We start from the raw sequence: 22,166 nt of genomic DNA, 5'->3' as shown, positions 1-22,166 counted from the left end.
GTACCTGATCTTTATCCTTCAGGCTGGCGTCATACCACCTTCCAAGGCTCTTAACAGGCTGGTCAGACACTGTTGGGATGGGCTCCTCTCCAATGAAGAATCTGTAGTCGGAGAGCACTCCCTTGACAATGGAGATGCTACGTGACTTTGAGGGCTTTATCTTCATTCGAGCCCAGCTGATGTTCTCTTCCAGTTTTCCGAGCAGTTTCCTGGTACATGGAGCAGTGGTGGTCAGTGCAGTGATGTCATCCATAAAGACTCTGGGGGGAGGAAGACTTGTGCCCGAATTAAGCTGCTGCCCACCAACTACCCATTTTGATGCCCGGATGATGACCTCCATTGCCATTGTAAAGGCCAAGGGTGAGATGGTACGTCCTGCCATGATGCCAACCTCCAATGATTGCCAAGACGTGGTAAAATCAGCTGTGGTAAAGCAGAACTGCAGGTCTTGGAAGTAGGATTTAACCAGGGTTATAATGGTGTCCGGAATGTGAAAGAAGGTGAAGGCAGCCCACAGGAGTTCATGGGGCACTGACCCAAAAGCGAGGTCCAAAAAGACGACATGGAGGTCCTTTTTCCTCACCTTTGCAGTCTGGATCTGGTGCCAGATCATGCTAGAGTGTTCCAAGCATCCAGAACAGCCTGAGATTCCTGCTTTCTGTACTGATGTATCAATGTACTTATTCCTTTGAATGTATTCAGACATCCTTTTAGCAATGATGCTGAAGAAGATTTTACCCCCCACATTTAGAAAGGATATTGGCTGAAACTGGCTGATTTTCTCCGCCTTCTTCTCCTTTGGGATCAGGACCCCTCCTGCTCTACGCCATACTTTGGGCACAATCTTCCTCTGCCACACCGTTCTCATGAGCTTCCAAAGAACCCTTAGGACACGTGGTGCATTCTTGTACACCTTTTATGGGACTCCATTAGGACCTGGGGCTGATGCCGCCCTTGCCCGTTGTACTACCTTTTCCACTTCTCTCCAGGTCGGAGGACCAGTCTGCATCTGATGTTCTGGTAAGTTGATTGGTGGGATGTCTGGTGGAATGGTCATCCGTTCATGCCGTCATGGATCAGAGTGTGTCGCTTTCAGGTGATGTTCCAGGTCTTTCCTTGCTGCCTTCAGAAATCCACTTTTCTCTCTAGTGAAGAGGCTTTTCAATCCAGCTGATCCTCCTTTTCGCCACAGCCACCCCCCCCCCCCAACGTGTCCCTGTTTTCCAAAAGAAACTGCCTTGGTCCACCTTCCTACTTCTTCCTGTTGGTGTATTTCCTCCACCACCAATTTCTTCCTTTCTGATGCCGTGGCTCTATTCCAGGCTGGTGGCCTAGTTGTTAACCCAAAGCCTCCCCTTCCCTGCCGGACGTACCCCACTATGTCCACAAGTCTGAGAGTGGCTGCTGCCTCTTCCACCGCACTGGTTGGTTTTCATTTGCGGCCTGCCACCAAGGTTGGTGCATTGTTACTCACCATTGCATCACAAGAATCCATCAGTGTCATCTGGAGTTTTACTTTAGCACATTTGAATTCCTCCGTGAAACTGGTGAGGGGCAGTTTGAGGGCGGTATCTCCGTAGAGGCCTATGGTGGTTAGGCATTGAGGCACGCCAAGCCATTTCTTGATGCGGCCTGATTCCTCTTTCCAACTTCTCCACTGTTGAGATTGGGACCTCAAAAATGGTAAGTGGCCACAGCACTCGGGGAAGAAGGCCAAATTCTAAACACCAGGACTTCAGTCTTCCAGGGAGCTGAGTGTTGTTGATCGCCTGGAGCCCACTTCTGATTTCTTTCCGCAGCTGCTGTACCTGATCTTTATCCTTCAGGCTGGCGTCATACCACCTTCCAAGACTCTTAACAGGCTGGTCAGACACTGTTGGGATGGGCTCCTCTCCAATGAAGAATCTGTAGTCGGAGAGCACTCCCTTTACAATAAAGATGCTACGTGACTTTGATGGCTTTATCTTCATTCGAGCCCAGCTGATGTTCTCTTCCAGTTTTCCGAGCAGTTTCCTGGTACATGGAGCAGTGGTGGTCAGTGCAGTGATGTCATCCATAAAGACTCTGAGGGGAGGAAGACGTGTGCCCGAATTAAGCTGCTGCCCACCTGCTACCCGTTTTGATGCCCAGATGATGACCTCCATTGCCATTGTAAAGGCCAAGGGTGAGATGGTACGTCCTGCCATGATGCCAACCTCCAATGATTGCCAAGACGTGGTAAAATCAGCTGTGGTAAAGCAGAACTGCAGGTCTTGGAAGTAGGATTTAACCAGGGTTATAATGGTGTCCGGAATGTGAAAGAAGGTGAAGGCAGCCCACAGGAGTTCATGGGGCACTGACCCAAAAGCGAGGTCCAAAAAGACGACATGGAGGTCCTTTTTCCTCACCTTTGCGGTCTGGATCTGGTGCCAGATCATGCTAGAGGGTTCCAAGCATCCAGAACAGCCTGAGATTCCTGCTTTCTGTACTGATGTATCAATGTATTCCTTTGAATGTATTCAGACATCCTTTTAGCAATGATGCTGAAGAAGATTTTACCCTCTACATTTAGAAAGGATATTGGCCGAAACTGGCTAATGTTCTCCGCCTTCTTCTCCTTTGGGATCAGGACCCCTCCTGCCCTACGCCATACTTTGGGCACAATCTTCCACTGCCACACCGTTCTCATGAGCTTCCAAAGAACCCTTAGGACATGCGGTGCATTCTTGTACACCTTGTATGGGACTCCATTAGGACCTGGGGCTGATGCCGCCCTTGCCCGTTGTACTACCTTTTCCACTTCTCTTCAGGTCGGAGGACCAGTCTCCATCTGATGTTCTGGTGAGTTGATTCGTGGGATGTCTGGTAGAATGTTCATCCTTTCATGCCGTCTTGGATCAGAGTGTGTCGCTTTCAGGTGATCTTCCAGGTCTTTCCTTGCTGCCTTCAGAAATCCACTTTTCTCTCGAGTGAAGAGGCTTTTCAATCCAGCTGATCCTTTTCGCCACAAACACCCCCCCCCCCCACCCCCAACGTGTCCCTGTTTACTAAAAGAAACTGCCTTGGTCCACCTTGCTACTTCTTCCTGTCGGTGTATTTCCTCCACCACCAATTTCTTCCTTTCTGATGCCGTGGCTCTATTCCAGGCTGGTGGCCTAGTTGTTAACCCAAAGCCTCCCCTTCCCTGCTGGACATGCCGCACTGTCCACAAGTCTGAGAGTGGCTGCTGCCTCTTCCACTGCACTGGTTGGTGTCCATTTGCGGCCTGCTACCAAGGTTGGTGCATTGTTACTCACCATTGCATCACAAGAATTTATCAGTGTCATCTGGAGTCTTACTTTAGCACATTTGAATTCCTTCGTGAAACTGGTGAGGGGCAGTTTGAGGGCGCTATCTCCATAGAGGCCTATGGTGGTTAGGCATTGAGGCACGCCAAGCCATTTCTTGATGCAGCCTGTGATTCCTCTTTCCAACTTCTCCACTGTTGAGATTGGGACCTCAAAAATGGTAAGTGGCCACAGCACTCGGGGAAGAAGGCCAAACTGTAAACACCAGGCCTTCAGTCTTCCAGGGAGCTGAGTGTTGTTGATGGCCTGGAGCCCACTTCTGATTTCTTTCCGCAGCTGCTGTACCTGATCTTTATCCTTCAGGCTGCCGTCATACCACCTTCCAAGGCTCTTAACAGGCTGGTCAGACACTGTTGGGATGGGCTCCTCTCCAATGAAGAATCTGTAGTCGGAGAGCACTCCCTTGACAATGGAGATGCTACGTGACTTTGATGGCTTTATCTTTGTGGCGAGAGGTGCGTGGTTTGGCGAGATCTGCAGTGGGAGAGCGGGGGCGGAGCCAGGTGGTGAGTAAGCGGGTCAAGTTCAAATGACGAACACCTGTCTGTGATTGCAGTAATTGGCGTGAGGAGACTGCATATAAGCGGCCCGGGCTGACAGCGGGGGAGAGAGAGACTGGGAGCTCGTGCACGGTCGGAGAAGACGCGGAGATCGAGAGAGTGAACTCGAGCGAGAAGCTGTAGCTAGCGGAAAGAGTTGCATTGTGTTTCTGTTTTGCTTTCTGTTGCTTTTATTTTGAGTTAAGCTATTTTGAGCGCCAAGGGCGCTGTAGGAAGAGTACAAAGCCTGAATAAAAGTGCACGAGCACCAGATATCGCCGACCCCCGAGCACGCCACCATCTGGTACTCTGCCAACTGGATGGCCTGGTCCAGCGACGTCGGGCGGTGGCACTGGACCCATTGGACAGTCTTCTTTGGGAGCCGGGTCACGAACTGCTCCAGTACCACCTGCTCCACGACTCCCTCGACGTCGCGGTCCTCGGCCACCAGCTATCTGCGGCACGCGACCCGGAGCTGTTGCGCAAAGGCGAAGGGCCGACCGGACTCGCCGAGCTCCAATGACCGGAACCAGCGCCGACTTTGTTCGGGGGTCTGGCCGACCCGCTGAAGGATGGCGCTTCAGATCTTCATAGACCAGGAGGTTCTGGACTGGCAGTTGTTGAGCGGCCATCTGGGCTTCCCCCGATAACAGCGGGATCAAGCGCATGGGCCAGTCCTCTGCTGGCCATTTCCCGGCTGCAGCCGACCTCTCAACGAGGTCCAAGAATGCCTCCGGGTCATCCTGGGGACCAATCTTATGGAGAGGCATGGCTGCGGCCGCGGCCAGCGATGTAGGGCTTCGAACCTCCCGGTCCAACCAGCTCCGGAACTGCTCGCGGTCCTCCTTCTGGTCCTGGAGGAGCGCCTCGAACCGACGCTGTTGCTGCTCCTCCATCTTGAGCAGCGCCTTCTGGTGTTGTTGATGGAGGCCCGCGAGCGCGTGGATGACCTCCGCAAATGGGGTTGGCATGGACTGTCTGGTGGCGGCTTCCCCTTCCATCCCGGGTTTCGGCACCAGTGTGACAAACGTTCAGGTTCAGTGTGGAATGGGGGTGATGGAAGGAGACACAGGGTCGGCGATATCTGGGGCTCGTGCACTTTTATTCAAGCTTTGTACTCTTCCTACAGCGCCCTTGGCGCTCAAAATAGCTTAACTCAAAATAAAAGCAACAGAAAGCAAAACAGAAACACAATGCAACTCTTTCCGCTGGCTACAGCTTCTCGCTCGGGTTCACTCTCTCGATCTCCGCGTCTTCTCCGACCGTGCACGAGCTCCCAGTCTCTCTCTCCCCCGCTGTCAGCCCGGGCCGCTTATATGCGGTCTCCTCATGCCAATTACTGCAATCACAGACAGGTGTTCGTCATTTGAACTTGACCCGCTTACTCACCGCCTGGCTCCGCCCTCGCTCTCCCACTGCAGATCTCGCCAAACCATGCACCCCTCGCCACAATCTTCATTCGAGCCCAGCTGATGTTCTCTTCCAGTTTTCCGAGCAGTTTCCTGGTACATGGAGCAGTGGTAGTCAGTGCAGTGATGTCATCCATAAAGACTCTGAGGGGAGGAAGACTTGTGCACGAATTAAGCTGCTGCCCACCAACTACCCATTTTGATGCCCGGATGATGACCTCCATTGCCATTGTAAAGGCCAAGGGTGAGATGGTACGTCCTGCCATGATGCCAACCTCCAATGATTGCCAAGACGTGGTAAAATCAGCTGTGGTAAAGCAGAACTGCAGGTCTTGAAAGTAGGATTTAACCAGGGTTATAATGGTGTCCGGAATGTGAAAGAAGGTGAAGGCAGCCCACAGGAGTTCATGGGGCACTGACCCAAAAGCGAGGTCCAAAAAGACGACATGGAGGTCCTTTTTCCTCACCTTTGCGGTCTGGATCTGGTGCCAGATCATGCTAGAGTGTTCCAAGCATCCAGAACAGCCTGAGATTCCTGCTTTCTTTACTGATGTATCAATGTACTTATTCATTTGAATGTATTCAGACATCCTTTTAGCAATGATGCTGAAGAAGATTTTACCCTCTACATTTAGAAAGGATATTGGCCGAAACTGGCTAATTTTCTCCGCCTTCTTCTCCTTTGGGATCAGGACCCCTCCTGCCCTACGCCATACTTTGGGCACAATCTTCCTCTGCCACACCGTTCTCATGAGCTTCCAAAGAACCCTTAGGACACGCGGTGCATTCTTGTACACCTTGTATGGGACTCCATTAGGACCTGGGGCTGATGCCGCCCTTGCCCGTTGTACTACCTTTTCCACTTCTCTCCAGGTCGGAGGACCAGTCTGCATCTGATGTTCTGGTAAGTTGATTGGTGGGATGTCTGGTGGAATGGTCATCCGTTCATGCCGTCATGGATCAGAGTGTGTCGCTTTCAGGTGATGTTCCAGGTCTTTCCTTGCTGCCTTCAGAAATCCACTTTTCTCTCTAGTGAAGAGGTTTTTCAATCCAGCTGATCCTCCTTTTCGCCACAGCCCCCCCCCCCCCCCAACGTGTCCCTGTTTACCAAAAGAAACTGCCTTGGTCCACCTTGCTACTTCTTCCTGTTGGTGTATTTCCTCCACCACCAATTTCTTCCTTTCTGATGCCGTGGCTCTATTCCAGGCTGGTGGCCTAGTTGTTAACCCAAAGCCTCCCCTTCCCTGCTGGACATGCCCCACCATGTCCACAAGTCTGAGAGTGGCTGCTGCCTCTTCCACCGCACTGGTTGGTGTCCATTTGCGGCCTGCCACCAAGGTTGGTGCATTGTTACTCACCATTGCATCACAAGAATCCATCAGTGTCATCTGGAGTCTTACTTTAGCACATTTGAATTCCTTCGTGAAACTGGTGAGGGGCAGTTTGAGGGCGCTATCTCCGTAGAGGCCTATGGTGGTTAGGCATTGAGGCACGCCAAGCCATTTCTTGATGCAGCCTGTGATTCCTCTTTCCAACTTCTCCACTGTTGAGATTGGGACCTCAAAAATGGTAAGTGGCCACAGCACTCGGGGAAGAAGGCCAAACTGTAAACACCAGGCCTTCAGTCTTCCAGGGAGCTGAGTGTTGTTGATGGCCTGGAGCCCACTTCTGATTTCTTTCCGCAGCTTCTGCACCTGATCTTTATCCTTCAGGCTGGTGTCATACCACCTTCCAAGGCTCTTAACAGGCTGGTCAGACACTGTTGGGATGGGCTCCTCTCCGATGAAGAATCTGTAGTCGGAGAGCACTCCCTTGACAATGGAGATGCTACGTGACTTTGAGGGCTTTATCTTCATTCGAGCCCAGCTGATGTTCTCTTCCAGTTTTCCGAGCAGTTTCCTGGTACATGGAACAGTGGTGGTCAGTGCAGTGATGTCATCCATAAAGACTCTGAGGGGAGGAAGACTTGTGCCCGAATTAAGCTGCTGCCCACCAACTACCCATTTTGATGCCCGGATGATGACCTCCATTGCCATTGTAAAGGCCAAGGGTGAGATGGTACGTCCTGCCATGATGCCAACCTCCAATGATTGCCAAGACGTGGTAAAATCAGCTGTGGTAAAGCAGAACTGCAGGTCTTGGAAGTAGGATTTAACCAGGGTTATAATGGTGTCCGGAATGTAAAAGAAGGTGAAGGCAGCCCACAGGAGTTTATGGGGCACTGACCCAAAAGCGAGGTCCAAAAAGACGACATGGAGGTCCTTTTTCCTCACCTTTGCGGTCTGGATCTGGTGCCAGATCATGCTAGAGTGTTCCAAGCATCCAGAACAGCCTGAGATTCCTGCTTTCTGTACTGATGTATCAATGTACTTATTCCTTTGAATGTATTCAGACATCCTTTTAGCAATGATGCTGAAGAAGATTTTACCTTCTACATTTAGAAAGGATATTGGCCGAAACTGGCCAATTTTCTCCGCCTTCTTCTCCTTTGGGATCAGGACCCCTCCTGCCCTACGCCATACTTTGGGCACAATCTTCCTCTGCCACACCGTTCTCATGAGCTTCCAAAGAACCCTTAGGACACGCAGTGCATTCTTGTACACCTTGTATGGGACTCCATTAGGACCTGGGGCTGATGCCGCCCTTGCCCGTTGTACTACCTTTTCCACTTCTCTCCAGGTCGGAGGACCAGTCTGCATCTGATGTTCTGGTAAGTTGATTGGTGGGATGTCTGGTGGAATGGTAATCCGTTCATGCCGTCTTGGATCAGAGTATGTCGCTTTCAGGTGATCTTCCAGGTCTTTCCTTGCTGCCTTCAGAAATCCACTTTTCTCTCTAGTGAAGAGGCTTTTCAAAAACTTGAAGGGGTCTTTATAGAACTGTGTTCTAGATCTTTCTTTTTTCCTCTGTTTTTCCACAGGTTTTTTTGCTCTGTGGAGGGATGCCAATCGGTCTTTGATGTCAGCTTGAAGCACCTCGATGCCTTCCCTTTCCCCCTCCAAGGCTTTCTTCCACTGCTTCCGAAGTTGCCTCTTTGTTGGATGAGGTGCTTGATCTCTTTTTGCCTTCTGGAGGTTGGCGCAGTTGGAGACCTTTTCTGGCTGTATAACAGATACAGGTTTTATACAGGTATATGTACAGGTTTTATACACACACACGTGTGTGTGTGTGTGTGTGCAAGCGCAGTTCAGTGTGTGTGTGTGTGTATGTTGACGTGTACCTGCTAACTTCTTGTGTGTGTGTGTGTGTGTGTGTGTGTGTGTGTGTGTGTGTGTGTGTGTGCTCATGAACTGGTGTATATAAGCCTGGTTTGTGTGCATATGTGTTTCTGTTTATATGAATGTGGATACAGAAACAGTGTAAATGTTTTGTAAATTACTTATTTCTTTGTTTTTGTTTTAAATCACAGGTCATCATCTGAAAATGAGTCAGATGAAGTCTGGGAGCCAGTCAGTAGAGGAAGAAATACTGAGGGTCATGACAGTACCTCATCGGAGGAAGAACCCCATCCTTCACCTTCCCTTCCCTATATATATATATATATATATATATTCTTATATTAATATTCTAATATTCTAATATTAAAGTGTTTTAATTCAATAGAACTTGTTTTGTCTCTTTATTTCTAGAAAGTTTGGTTTCAAGAATTGAAAAAAAACCCCACTATATTGTTTTTATGCTTCCCTTACTATGTGTTAGCAATTATTGACAGTGAATCTGGAAGGATTATAATATCTCTAAGCGTAACGTTTCATTAGAGCCCAAAATTATGACTGTAGAGTTAAGCATTCATGAATAGCAGCATGTTCTGTGTCTGTGGTAACAAAGGGTCATTTGGAGTCTCCAAGTGGCCTTTTTTTGGAAACGCCTAGACATACACTTAGATAAACGTGTAAAACACTCATTTTCTAATCTATTGTTATAAAATTTTAAATTGGGCTTGGTAAGGCTTCATGCTGTGATCACACTGTGTTTTCCAGGTAATACCTCACAGCTATAATTATCTGCAGACATCCATTTACAAAAAAAAATGTAGGCGGAAATTTTTTCACCCTTTTTTAGTGTTTTCAAAGTTATATTACTCAAAACAAGTAAGATTTACTGTGATTCTAACTGTTTAGGAACAAACCTCAAAGTGTCCCCTTTCAAAAGAGACCAAAAGTATTCAAATACTCCCAAGGGTTCAAGAACAGCATGCAATTTAATTTGGATAGGTCTTTTTTAGGCGTTTCAGGCAGAATTTGCAGGCCTTATAAAAGTTTAAGACGTCGAAGCATAAAAACAAAGTCACGTAGAGCGCTTCCGTCCACTTTTGTCGAAAGAGCTGACTTGAAATTCTATTTTAATTTTTGTTTTGTGTTGATAGACCAAGTAAAAACGGAGATATGATCATTTAAACTTTATATAAAAAATGTACGCGTATATTGACGCGTTCGTAAAAGAACGCAAGATGGAATGTGACAGACGCTGCATTTATTCTAATAACTTTGTCGGTTTTTGAGATGGAGGCAACCGCCAGTGAAAATGAAGCAGGCGGCCCGCCAGCTGTTCGCCGGCGGCATCTCGCAAAAAAAATGGGAGTGACCGTCAGTGACGTGTTCGGCGGCAAACGTTTCATCGCCGCCAGCGGGACGCACCTATAGGCGACAGCGTCGGGCCGGCGGCAAAAAGAAGCGTTGCGGATATTTTTTGCTATCTGGGTAACTTTAACTGTCAAGCAGACTTTTGCGTCATTACCGTTTACACGGGAACGTGGCGGTGGAGCGTTTTTAAGATTTCCACTCTGGAGGGTGGTTTCACTTTTTTGCGTTTATATATTTACATATATATTATATTTTTATACATATATATTTATATATTTTTACGTTTTCACCCGGAATCGTTCTCGTGTAAACGGGGCAGTCACAACACTAGTGGTACAAATGACTCCCTCTACTCTATTTTACTCTACTCTAATCTGATCTACTCTGCTAGGCCTACTCCTATACCTCATCCTCAAACTACCAGTCTAGAATCCATCATTCCAAAATTCCAAAGTGTTAAAAATAAACCTTAACACTTAACAGTGAAGGATTGTAGTGGTGCAGGGTGGCAACACATGATATTCCTGAGCTCGCTCTCTATTTATGAGCAGATAGGATGGTCCCTTGTTACATCTAACAAGGGACCATCCTATCCCTTGATCGATCCATCTATCTATCTATCTATCTGTCTGTCTGTCTGTCCGTCCGTCCGTCCGTCCGTCCGTCCGTCCGTCCGTCCGTCCGTCTGTTGTCTAAAATACTGTATCTATCTGTTGCTTATGAGGCAATTACGACCATTCTGATTTTCGCATTAGCAGCTCATACAGCAGATGCATAAAAATTACTTTTATACACCATTTCTGTTACAGTAATTTGAGGCTAACTTAATTTTCAGATATACTGTAATATTGCCAGTCACTTTTACTTTTGTGCTCTGTTACAGTAACTAAAAAAATCCTAAGCAGAAGCAACCTTTTCACGTCTCCAAGCAACATAAAGCAGTGACGTTTCTTTCCTGAATGAATGAATGAGTGTTTTTGAAACAAATCAGTCGAGTGAATGATTGAAGGACTCTTTCATGCATGTTTAATTTCTGAATGAATCTTTTTTTTTTAACAAATCAGTTGAGTGAATAATTAAAAGACTCAATAAAAATAATACTCTTTTATCCCTCTAAAAAAGATAGCGACTGCATCTTTAAACTTTTTTGTCAGAACTCCCATCCCATTACAGTAAATCCCATCTTACAGTAAAACATAGCCTACATTAGACTAAGTGCAGCTGTCATAAAATTTATGTCATTAGAGATGCCATTAAAATAATACACTAGAGGATGTGATCATTAGCACCCCATAACCCACACTTAAGCTCAGATCAGCTCACACACTCAAACATTCCAGTAAACTGTGGGAGATAGTTTTGTTCTGTTAGTTTTCTAACATGCATAATATATTTACAAAAACATTGGAAATAAAACCGACTTTGTGGAAATAGGTTCGTCTGAAGATGGCACTGACCTCGCTTTCCCAAAATCTTCAGCAAGACCTCTGTCCCCATCCAAACGCAAAGGTCGAAAAGGGCATAATAAAAAAAACGTGGTGCCGAGTAATGAGACTAGTTTAAGGGAACTGTCTGAGCTAATGGAGATTATGAACATTCTGAACTTTTAAAATCATATATAAAGAGGAACTTTATATCTTTTGATCATTTGTTTTAGAAATATAGACTCTCTCTACAACAATGGATTTCTGCAAGCATGAGGGAAATATAGCTGCTTCTAGCAACAACGAGCATGTGCACATGTTGCTCATTATAGATAATCACATGCTTATAGAACGCTTAGAGGCAACAAGAGCCAACTGCATGAAAATAACTATATAAGAGGGAGAAACAGAGAAGTTCCTCGCTCTTCCTTGCAACCACCAAACTGACACACCAGCAGTTGTCAGCGGCAGCTTGAATATCTATCTGTACTCATTCATGATCTGTAACAAGTATTCCTTTTTCCTTTTTATTATCTTAATACATTTTATAACATTATTATAATCATCTGACTGGACCTTGGATCATTGAGTGCGAGTCACGTTCTTCTAATTGGGCCGGGAGGACCCTCCTTGGGTGAGCCTTCTTTTGAGATAAGAATAATCACTGTGATATTTGATTGATCAAACAGACTAGCCTAAGAGGCAGCATATAACATGTGTATATGTATAAGGATATATGTATGACAAATTGTTAGTGTGAGTGAACAAAGTTGAAGAGTAGGCTACCACAGAAGGTTGACTTATAATATAAAGGGGAAATCTATTATTTCAATAATAGAATACGAATTTATATATAGACTGATCGCCTAACTCTCGAGGAAACGAGTAAAGGATAGGCTCTTTAGTTACCGCGGGATTATATTAATATCAAGGACGGGATATTGTATAATTTGGAACGTTATTAATCATGAAAATCCATCGCAACTTCCAACTGTAAATTTATGAATTTATATGGTGTTATGACCCTGTTTGTCTCCGATCATTAGACAATAATGAACACAGGGCAGCTGATGACTTGTGTCATTTCACAAATCATGCCCAAGATACCATCTGTGCGCTGACCTGTGGGAAATGCTGGAACCCAATCCTATCTTTCTGTTTTACATCAGAGAAAGAACCAGAGACAGACAGACAGACAGACAGACAGAGAGAGAGAATACAACCAGTTTCTGTGACCTCGCTTTGAGGTCTTTAGTGTGTGTGTGTGTGTGTGTGTGTACTGAGACAGCTGAGAATGTGAGGAATATGGGCAGAGACTCTGGGCATTCTGAAAATAACAATGGGTTTGGAAGTTTGGAACCACACCTATTTTTCCCGTAACCCCTCATGTTCCTAAACAACTGTTTCCCTCACACACTGACCAGGTGCTGGAGAACCCTTCTTCACTAATGCTTCTCTGAGGATATCAGACATGGATCAGATCTCTCCATCAAAAACCATCTGGTTATGGACCCTGCTATCTCTTTTCTTTTCAGGTAAGACTACGTGCTTGAGTAACTGGGTTTGTTCTAAAGCTTTGTTTTAAAATCCAGCTATTGAGTGAATTAATCCAGTTCAGCACATGCAGATTGTCAAAAAAAATGTTGTAGAAAGCAAATGGAAAAGTAATTAAATTCTGGTAGAGAGTCTTTTATGGCTCCACTGGCCTCTACATGATCATTTTTTCTGCTACTATGTGTTGAGTGTTAAAGTTACTGAGTGTCAGCTTGTCAAACAGGGTGTTAAATAGGGTGTTAAATCCTTGTTGATTTACACAAAAGCTTGCCATGTCTATGGGCTGCTATGTGTATCTACTTTAGTAATAAAGGGATTGTTTTAATTGTGAAGGTGTAATGCTTGCATAGACCAACCAATACTAAAGTTCAATAAGAAGACTTCTGAAAAATAAAATAACCCATAGGAACCCATAGGATTAAATACAGCAAGCCCTTTAATGACACATTAATAGTGTTTGGACACAAGTCACTCTTAATACATATACGAATAAATGTCATTGCATTACATAATAAAAAAAATATCAAAGTAAGTTGCATCAGCATATAAGTGCAAGAACTAATACATTCTGATGCATGTTTTCCTTTTAAAGTGGTCTCAAGATTTTTTAGCGGATGTATGATGTCAGTTGTAATAGATTTTCATATTTTAATTCAATTAATTATTCATTAAATACATATTTTGTTTTTGATCATTTACAGTCCAGAAATTTTATTTGTGTTATCCTGAATGCAAAGGCATTCCGGCATTATTAAGTGTAAATTATTGTATCTGTATTCACTGTAAAGTTCAAAAGGCATGTTTTGCTTTATGCAATTATTAGCAAATTTTACATTAAAAGTTGTTTAAAAAAAACTTAACATCGGACCATTTCGCTGTACTTCAGCTTTACAGAATGGAAACACCCAAGTTGTAGTTTTTAGTATAGTATGTTAGTTAGTATCGGACACAGGAACCTACATTTATTTAGTTTATTCAACAAAACATTTTTTTTTTTTTTGCAAATGTCCTTAAGTAATTATGCGGAAAAGTTTTCCTTAATTTAATAAAAATAACAGAACTTTTTTTTTTAAACAAAGGTACAATAACTTTTTTTGACAAATAATAAAATGCTGGATTACATTGACAGTCGTTTGTCTATTTGTTTTAGATGTGGTTTGTAATCTGGAAGGATCTCTGCACAGAGATCTAATGGTGGGATACAACAAGAACATTCGACATATGGAGCACCACGGTGACATCACCGATGTAAAGATCAAGATGACCCTCACCAACCTCATTTCTCTGGTAAAACTCTGCAATGTGTTTGCACAAGATAAATATATGTGTAATATGTGACTCTAAGGTTTATCATCTTTTTTTCATGTTCAGAATGAGAAAGGGGAGACTCTCACCACTTGCGTTTGGATTGAAATGGTAAGACAAATCGCATCTGTGTATATGTCAGTATCCAGTAGTCAACAGTGGTTTCAGAGCAAAATATCTTTCTTTCTGTCTAGAGATGGCGTGATTATCGACTCCGCTGGGCTAACAGAACAGGGTTCGAGGTCTACGAGAACATCACCCGTATGCGTCTTCCTTCTAAAACCATCTGGCTGCCCGATGTCGGCCTGGAGAACAAGTGAGTGATTGAATTATTGAAGATAATTGTTTTGATTGTGCAGAATATCCAAAATGTACATGCATAAAATGTAACTAAATCACTAAATAAATAAAATGGTCAACGTCATTTTCCTACACCTAAACCTAACCCGCATTACTTATCCCTAAAATCAGAGGGAAATGATGGTGAATAACACTGATGTAAAAGCAGACAGCAACATGGTGTCGGCCCGCATCTGGAACGTGTGGATTTAATGCGTACCGGATGTGGGCCGGATCTGGGCCGACACTATGTTGCTATCTGAACCCTGGTTGTAAGTCAAAACTTGACATAAAGTGTAAACTTGTCGCTCAAATCTGATTGGTTGTCTGAAATATGGTTCCAGGATCAACAAAGACAAAAAAAAACCTTTTCACAAATCTGAGTATTTTGGCCCATCAAATATGACACATACCTTTTTGTGTGTTTGTGTGTGTGTACTATGTGTAAAGTGTGGATGGGCATTTTGAGGTGGCGCTCTACACTAATGCTCTGATTGATCCTGACGGTAGTGTTTACTGGTTGCCCCCTGCCATCTATCGGAGCTCCTGTGCCATCAAAGTCAACTACTTCCCCTTCGACTGGCAGAACTGCAGCATGGTGTTCAGGTACGGCTGATCCGTCTGTCCCACAGGTGACGACTGCTGGAAGTAGCTTTATGCTGGGTTTCACGCTGATTGCTTTGGCAGGTCTCAGACGTACAATTCCAATGAAATTCGACTGATGCTCTCAGACGAAGACAACGTCACTATGGAATGGATTGAGATCGATCCAGAAGCTTTCACTGGTACTTATCATTCTGTTGCGCATTATTTTTCATAATCAAGTCTCTTTCTGTAAAATTCAGTAGGTCTGTGTTATTTGACTTGTTAACTGTTAAAGTCAGTGATTTCAAAGTCCTTTTCAGGGAAAGTCTGTTCACTCGGCGGCCATACTGGGACTGCGTATGCGCATTAGCTTGGTCTAGCCTGAAAAAAAAAACTTTTTTTTTTGTCACGATTTGAGTGTTTAGAAACAAAATTGGTTCTTTGGTGATTTCAAGTATGAAATTTAATCTTGGTGAACAGTTTTAGAGAAGTTGATGTTTCCCCATTCAAAGAGATTAGAGCTGTACTTGCATGCCCAAGAGGCGTTTCAAAGATGGCCCCCGAGTGAAATAACTTGCCTTTAAAAGGGACTTTGTTCTAACGGCAGCTGCAACAATTATAAAACATTTTCTTTTAAATTTCACAATGTATTGTCAATAGTGCAGCTACAGTATGAATGAAGCATAGCTCAAACATGAGACACTTTCTAATCAAGCAACTTTCTGGTAAATAAACAAATTCAAGTGAGCAAATTTGCATTAGGAAATCTTTCACTCTCATGCGATATCCCAGATTGTGTAGATTCCTATTGAAATGGAAATTCCATGAAAAGTCACAGAACAACGGTAAATGTGACCAGAGTTTAATTGGTTTTTAGCATATTGCTATGCCGGTTTTTTTTTTTTTGGGGGGGGGGGGGGGGGGTTGCCAATATTACCATTATTACAATTAGGCTACTTAGAAAATTAATATCACATTAACCCAGGCCTTACAACTCAGGGTTTCATTCATAAAAGATACAGAACATTTTACACACCAAAGTTTATTGTGGTGGTGAAATAGGGGTTGTTCAGATCTATGTCTCTATGTTCAAACTACATTTTCAATTCACATTTATTTGTACAGTAAACTGCTTTTCACAATACACACCGTTACAAAGCATCTTTACAGAAAAGATGCATGTTTTATGGTACAATAAATCTGTTTTCAGAAGTGACTGTCCAAGTAATGTCCAAATATCTAGAAATGTATAGTTCTAATCTATTAATTTAGGCAGAAACACTGAGCTCATTAAACAAGTATTACATGTTGTGATCATTATGATTGCAACATATGGGAAATTTTAGAGTTTTGCTCAAGTATGAGGAATAGTGGTAGCGCTTGGCTCAGCAAACTATACTAACACTTATCATTTTGCTCATTAACATGTATTTTGTTCTGTGCCCTGATTGGGCAGAGAATGGGGAATGGATTATTAAGCACCGCCCTGCTAAGAAGGTAGTGAAGACGCGATACAGCCCAGATGAGTTGGAGCACCAGGAGATCATCTTCTTCCTCATCATCCAGAGGAAACCACTGTTCTACGTCATCAATATCATCGTGCCCTGTGTTCTCTTCTCATCCCTTGGGCTACTCGTCTACTTCCTGCCGGCCAAAGGTCAGACAGGCTCCATAACAAATGATGTTACAGTGGTCGATATACAACACTTCTTAGGAATACATAGGATTCTCTGGAGGAAAGCAAAGTAAACATCAAGTGATCTAACCGATAATGTCAATCAGGGCCATTGGCCAGGGGGGACAACAGGGGAAACTTCTTTTTATAAAGTTTTTATAAAAATGTTTTTATCCATTTGATGAAAGGGAATTAGTACTTTTAACAAATTTAACAAATCAGGAGACACATTGTCATTCAGTTATGAAATAGATCCCTCGTTCTCCATGATTGTTGATAGTGGCAGCTGACTGCCTGGGTTATGATCATTGTGATTATTGATGATTTAATGGTTTGTTTTTATTAGCTGGAGGACAGAAATGCACTATGACCATTGCTATCCTGCTCGGTCAGACTGTCTTCCTGTTTCTTATCGCCAAGAAAGTGCCAGAAACCTCCCAGGCTGTTCCTCTCATTGGAAAGTGAGTCTGAGATTTTATCCACTCATCACACCTTTTCAGCAGTTTCAGATAACCTTGTATTAATTGTGTGCAATAGAAGGAAAATCATACACTATCGTTCAAAAGTTTGGGGTCAGTAAGGTTTTTTGTCTTTAAAGAAATGAATACATTTATTTAGCCAGATCGCCAGGTCAGCATCCAGTGCTGCTTTTTAGCTCACGCCAATGAGTGAAAAGCCCCATCTATGGAAAATCCTAAGCGAGTGCGACTCTTGTCTGGTTCCTCACGCGGTCCGATCATCTTTTCCTTTTCCTAGTCTCTTTCGACCACGTTTTCTTTGCTTTTTCCATCGTCAAGTATCACGCCTGAAATGCGTGGAAGTGTCTTCATGCCTCATTTGTTGTTGATGTGTGTGATGTCGTTGCCGTAAAGCATGTTGTAATTCTCGCGAGGTTTGTCGGGGACGCTCCTCTTAACCCTCTACTGCACGCAATATTATGCAATCATGGAAAAAAAAATGTTACAGTGTTTTATTATATATAAAATAGACTCAAATTATACTCAAATTGTTTTGGGTACTTATAGGTGTGTTGCCATATGGCAACATTGTGCGACAATGGAACAGCCTGATGTGTTTTCTCCCAAAATGACATGAAATTCATAGATGATTACAGACCTTATTTTATTGAATATAAAGGTAATAATAGTATCAAAACAATGTGAAAATGATTGAAAAAAGATTAGAACTTACCCAGATGCTTTTTTTTTGTCATTTTAAATTCTGAAGAAATATGAAAAATTGAGGAAAATCTTCACATATTCACAAGCACTTCTTCAGCAACTGGATTCATCAAAAGTGTGTGAGAAGAATGACAGTGCAATGGTGTGTATTGTCATGTGATGTCATCAAAGCATATCATTGGTTACCACCAGGTTCTACCATAAATTTAAGATTAATCAGAGCTCATATTTCTTTTCAAATTCCAAGAAATGTCCAAAGAAAGGGTATGTTGCCATATGGCAACACCGTGCAGTAGGGTTAAACTTGCATTGCTGGTTTTTCGAGCAGCGTCCCCCAAGCTTTACTACCAGAATGATTCACCCTAGCTACTATGAGTTTGTTTACCACCGAAAGGACTTTGAAACTGTTATATTAAGGTACAAGTCTTTGCATTTCATGAGCCATATATGTCAGATGTTTAGTGAACAGATTGTGGACATCCTGTGGATGTGCTATGTAGACTATTTGTGTCTTTGTGGTCTAATATTAGCATAAGAGCTAGTGACATGGTGCTGTTCTAGCCCCCCACCCCCCCACCCCCCTTGAGAAATGTGTGTTTTTCTGGCAGGTATCTGATGTTTGTGATGTCCGTGACCACAATAACTGTGATGAACTGTGTGGTGGTGTTGAACGTCTCTCTGCGAACTCCAAACACCCACCCCATGAGCAACACCATCAGAAAGGTACAACAGAACTGTCTAACCACCTGTCCAATCCACAAGGAAAGAATGAGTAAGTTATTATTATACATGATGCTAGAAATGTGAAGGTCTTGGATTTTATTTTCAGAAAACGTACTATGTATATCTTGAATGCAATGGGAACGTAGTCACTTTGTGCCAACAGCATTCGTCAAATGCATTTATGTAGTGCTAAGTTCTATAATGTCTTTTCATTTTGGGGGATCTTAGGTCTTTCTGAACATGCTTCCTCGTCTGCTGAGGATGACGATGCGGCGCTGGACACCTGAGCTGGAGGAAGGGGATTTTAAAATGTTTGCCCTGGGTAACGGCACCCCGCTTCGCCGCAGGAGACGCAGCTCTTTGGGCTTAATAGCAAAGGCGGATGAATACATGTTCAGAACTGCTCGCTCTGAGCTGATGTTCAGTCGACTGAAGGAGAGGAAGGGGCTGCTCAAGAACACTTTGGAGAAAATACGTGAGTCAACAGTTACGAACAAACACTATATACTACTATCTACTATCTACTATATACGATATACTAACTACATCACCATTCATAAGTTTGGGGGTGGGTAAAATTAATACATTTGAAATAAATTAATACTTTTATTTTGTAATGATTTATTAAATTGATTACAAAAAATGGAAAAGACATATAAGGTTACAAAAAAAATTATATTTCAAATAAATGCTGTTCTTTGACCTTTCTATTCAACATAGAGGTTTCCACAAAAATATTAAGCAGTACAACTGATAATTTCAACTTGATAATAATAAGAAATGTTTCTTGAGCAACAAGTCAATATATTAGAACGATTTCTGAAGGATCATGTGACACTGAAGACTGATGATGAAAATTCATCAGGAATAAATTACAGTTTAAAATATATTAAAATAGAAAACAGTTATTTTGATATATAATAATATATCTTATATCTAATATATCTAATAATATATCTTATATATGTTTTACAATGATATTTTTGATCAAATAAATGCGGCCATAGTGAGCAAAGAAACTTTTTTCAAAAACATTTTAATTTAATATTAATATATTATGTTTAAAAAAAGTATTCAACAGGGTTTTTATTCATAACAAACTAAAACTATTAAACCATTTATGTTAACTGAAATAATACTTAAACTGAAATAAAATCAAATATAAGCTGAAAAACTAAAACTAAACAAAATGTTGCCTTGGCAATAAACTGAAAAAAAGTGTAATTTGAAGCTCTAAAATTATTAACTGGAAATTAATAAAAACGAAAAAAAATAGATCTAAATAGCATTTTTTTTGAGAAAAAATAAGCAGATAACGATTATAGGCTACTAAACAAAAATTAAAATTAATATGAATAAAATAAATGCTAATTATAAATATTAAGTAAATATATAATAAAACTAAAATAAAAACTAAAACAACACTTGTATTTAATAGTATAGAAATGATTACAATAAATCATGTATAATATAAATATTAAATACTTTTGAACATTTCAATAAAAAATAAAATGTTTCTTATTAAATACAACAAAATAATATTTTCTGCTATAATTACCCCAAATAATGTTTTACCTCAGAAAATGGTCTAGGAGGAAACACGGCACCGGATCTGGAATCCAGTCTGGCTTCGGCTTTACCAGAAGTGCAGCAGTGTGTGTCTTCCTGTAAAAACGTTGCAGAAAGTGTCAAGCATCAAAACGACTTTCAAAGTGTGAGTCACTGTTCCAGAATCCTCCACACATGAGGCTGAACGTTTACAAAATAAACACATTAGCAGCAAATGTTTGTGTTAGGGTTTAACTTTCCAAGAAAAAAAAAATCCTTTTTTTTCTTTCTCGTTCTGCAGGAAAATGAAGAATGGTTTCTGGTTGCCAGGGTGATTGACAGGATGTGCTTTATCGTCATGGTGCTGCTGTTTATACTGGGAACCATCGGAATCTTCCTTATGGGACATTTTAACCAAGCACCATCTCAGCCTTTCCCAGGAGACCCCAAAAAATACCTGCCTGAAATCTCACCTGGAGACATCACCGGATGAACACAAGTTCAAAACGATAGACTCAGAGAATCTGCAGTAGAAGGAGGACTTTGTTGAAGATACTGCTGTAGACCTACTGAAAGCGATTCAAGGTCTCCAAAGAAGAGAGCTGGTTGGATCTATAAAATGGCTTTGATCAGTTGTTCATAATCATACATGTCATATTATTTGCTTGTCAGTCAGCTTTAATGTTGTCTAGTGATTCAACTAGAATGCTTTTCTGAAAATAAAAAAAAACTGGAACCTTCTCTACTTCGAGGACAAAGATGATGTTCTGCATGCAATCATGTGAATTGTTTCAGTTTAGGTAATATCACTCCACTACCCCCCACTAGCTTGAGGAGGATCTTCATTACATGGCTGACTGGTACTTTTCTGTCTGACAAAGAGCAAATCCGGGAAGGAGAGAGCAGGGCAGAGAGGGGGGTGTTTGGTGTAGTAGCATCACAACTGCTAACACACAGTATTTGAAGCTCTTCTGGAAGCTGTTTCTCAGTAAAGGAAAGCCTTGTTCCATCACTATTACACCTGCCCAACAGCCCCTAAATCCTCAGGGCCTGAAATGGTAAGAATTTATCTCTCTTTCATCGCTTTTCTCTGTTGTTTTCAGCAAAAAGAAGAATATTCATACAGGTTTAGTTCAACTTGAGGGTGTGTGATAGTTCACAAGTGATAGTTCACCCAAATATTTACTTGAGTCATCATTTGACTGAAGTTAAATTTTTGAGTGAACCATCACTTTAATGACCAATGTCTAGCATAGTTACACAACAAACGCTCTATTATGGCTTAATCACAAACTTTTATATTTTATATTTATATTTTATATTATTCCCTCTTTTCTTAAATTTGTTGCTACTGTATTTTTATTGTTCCCTTTAAAAAGCTGTTCGCAAGAGAATTAAAAAAATAAAATAAAAATAACTTTAGCCTTATTTATTTTCTGGTATTTTCCTGTAAAATCAGTCTTAATATTAATATTAATTTGATATTTAATATTTATTAAGCAATGTTATGAAACATAATTAATAAAAAATTTCAATACTAATAAAAATATATTATTATTAAATACAATGTTTGCTCTCAAAATACAAAAATACGTTTTTATTATTGTTTTTGAGTTATTTTTATGTTTAGTTAGTCAATTTCCCCCCCTTTTCTTAAATTTGCTGCAATTTTCTGGTTTCAACTATTATGAAATGAATATGGTTATGAAATGCATAAACAATTTGTCAATAATATTTTATAATGTTCATAATATACAATGCCAGATTTATTAGAAAGCTAGATTGGGAAACAAGCTGGATCAGGGATGAAAGGCAGAAAAGAAGAGAAAGACTTTTGCTGTTTTAGTGAACACCTTTGTCTGGTACATGTTTCTCATTTAATTTCCTGTTTAACATGGAACTGCATTGTATTAAAAAAAAAAAAAAAATTGGTTGCAAAGGGCAATTCTCACTGATTTGATTTCATTGACATTGA

General features: G+C 42.0%; 2 protein-coding genes across 2 annotated transcripts in view; both read left to right on the top strand.

Moving 5' to 3' along the window:
* Window positions 1–12,642: 12,642 nt before the first annotated feature.
* On the top strand, window positions 12,643–20,928 carry chrng (cholinergic receptor, nicotinic, gamma). The gene is made up of 12 exons (XM_039673287.2): window positions 12,643–12,816; window positions 13,986–14,122; window positions 14,207–14,251; window positions 14,335–14,456; window positions 14,930–15,085; window positions 15,167–15,264; window positions 16,521–16,721; window positions 17,086–17,200; window positions 18,529–18,643; window positions 18,872–19,118; window positions 20,224–20,357; window positions 20,493–20,928. Exons 1-12 carry the CDS (start codon window positions 12,753–12,755, stop codon window positions 20,682–20,684), a joined length of 1,626 nt encoding a protein of 541 aa, XP_039529221.1. The 5' UTR covers window positions 12,643–12,752; the 3' UTR covers window positions 20,685–20,928.
* Window positions 20,929–21,015: 87 nt separating this feature from the next.
* LOC120495306 (phospholipid scramblase family member 5) overlaps window positions 21,016–22,166 on the top strand; it is an 87,288-nt gene continuing 86,137 nt past the window's right edge. The window contains exon 1 of the mRNA XM_089131079.1: window positions 21,016–21,249. Within this exon, the coding sequence (XP_088987205.1) occupies window positions 21,247–21,249 (3 nt within the window). The 5' untranslated portion in view covers window positions 21,016–21,246. The remainder of the gene's footprint in view (window positions 21,250–22,166) is intronic.

The sequence above is a fragment of the Pimephales promelas genome, chromosome 5 (genome assembly GCF_988280905.1).
Source record: "Pimephales promelas chromosome 5, fPimPro1.hap1.1, whole genome shotgun sequence".
Classification (NCBI taxonomy): Eukaryota; Metazoa; Chordata; class Actinopteri; order Cypriniformes; family Leuciscidae; genus Pimephales; species Pimephales promelas.
This window is presented reverse-complemented; position numbering and strand designations above follow the sequence as displayed.

What these genes read in the sequence shown, in the direction of transcription:
- chrng (XM_039673287.2), top strand. Translation starts at nt 12,753, where the DNA reads ATGGATCAGATCTCTCCATCAAAAACCATCTGGTTATGGACCCTGCTA. An exon ending in GCTATCTCTTTTCTTTTCAG is followed by an intron (nt 12,817 to 13,985) that starts GTAAGACTACGT and finishes TATTTGTTTTAG; the next exon opens with ATGTGGTTTGTAATCTGGAA. An exon ending in GATGTCGGCCTGGAGAACAA is followed by an intron (nt 14,457 to 14,929) that starts GTGAGTGATTGA and finishes CTATGTGTAAAG; the next exon opens with TGTGGATGGGCATTTTGAGG.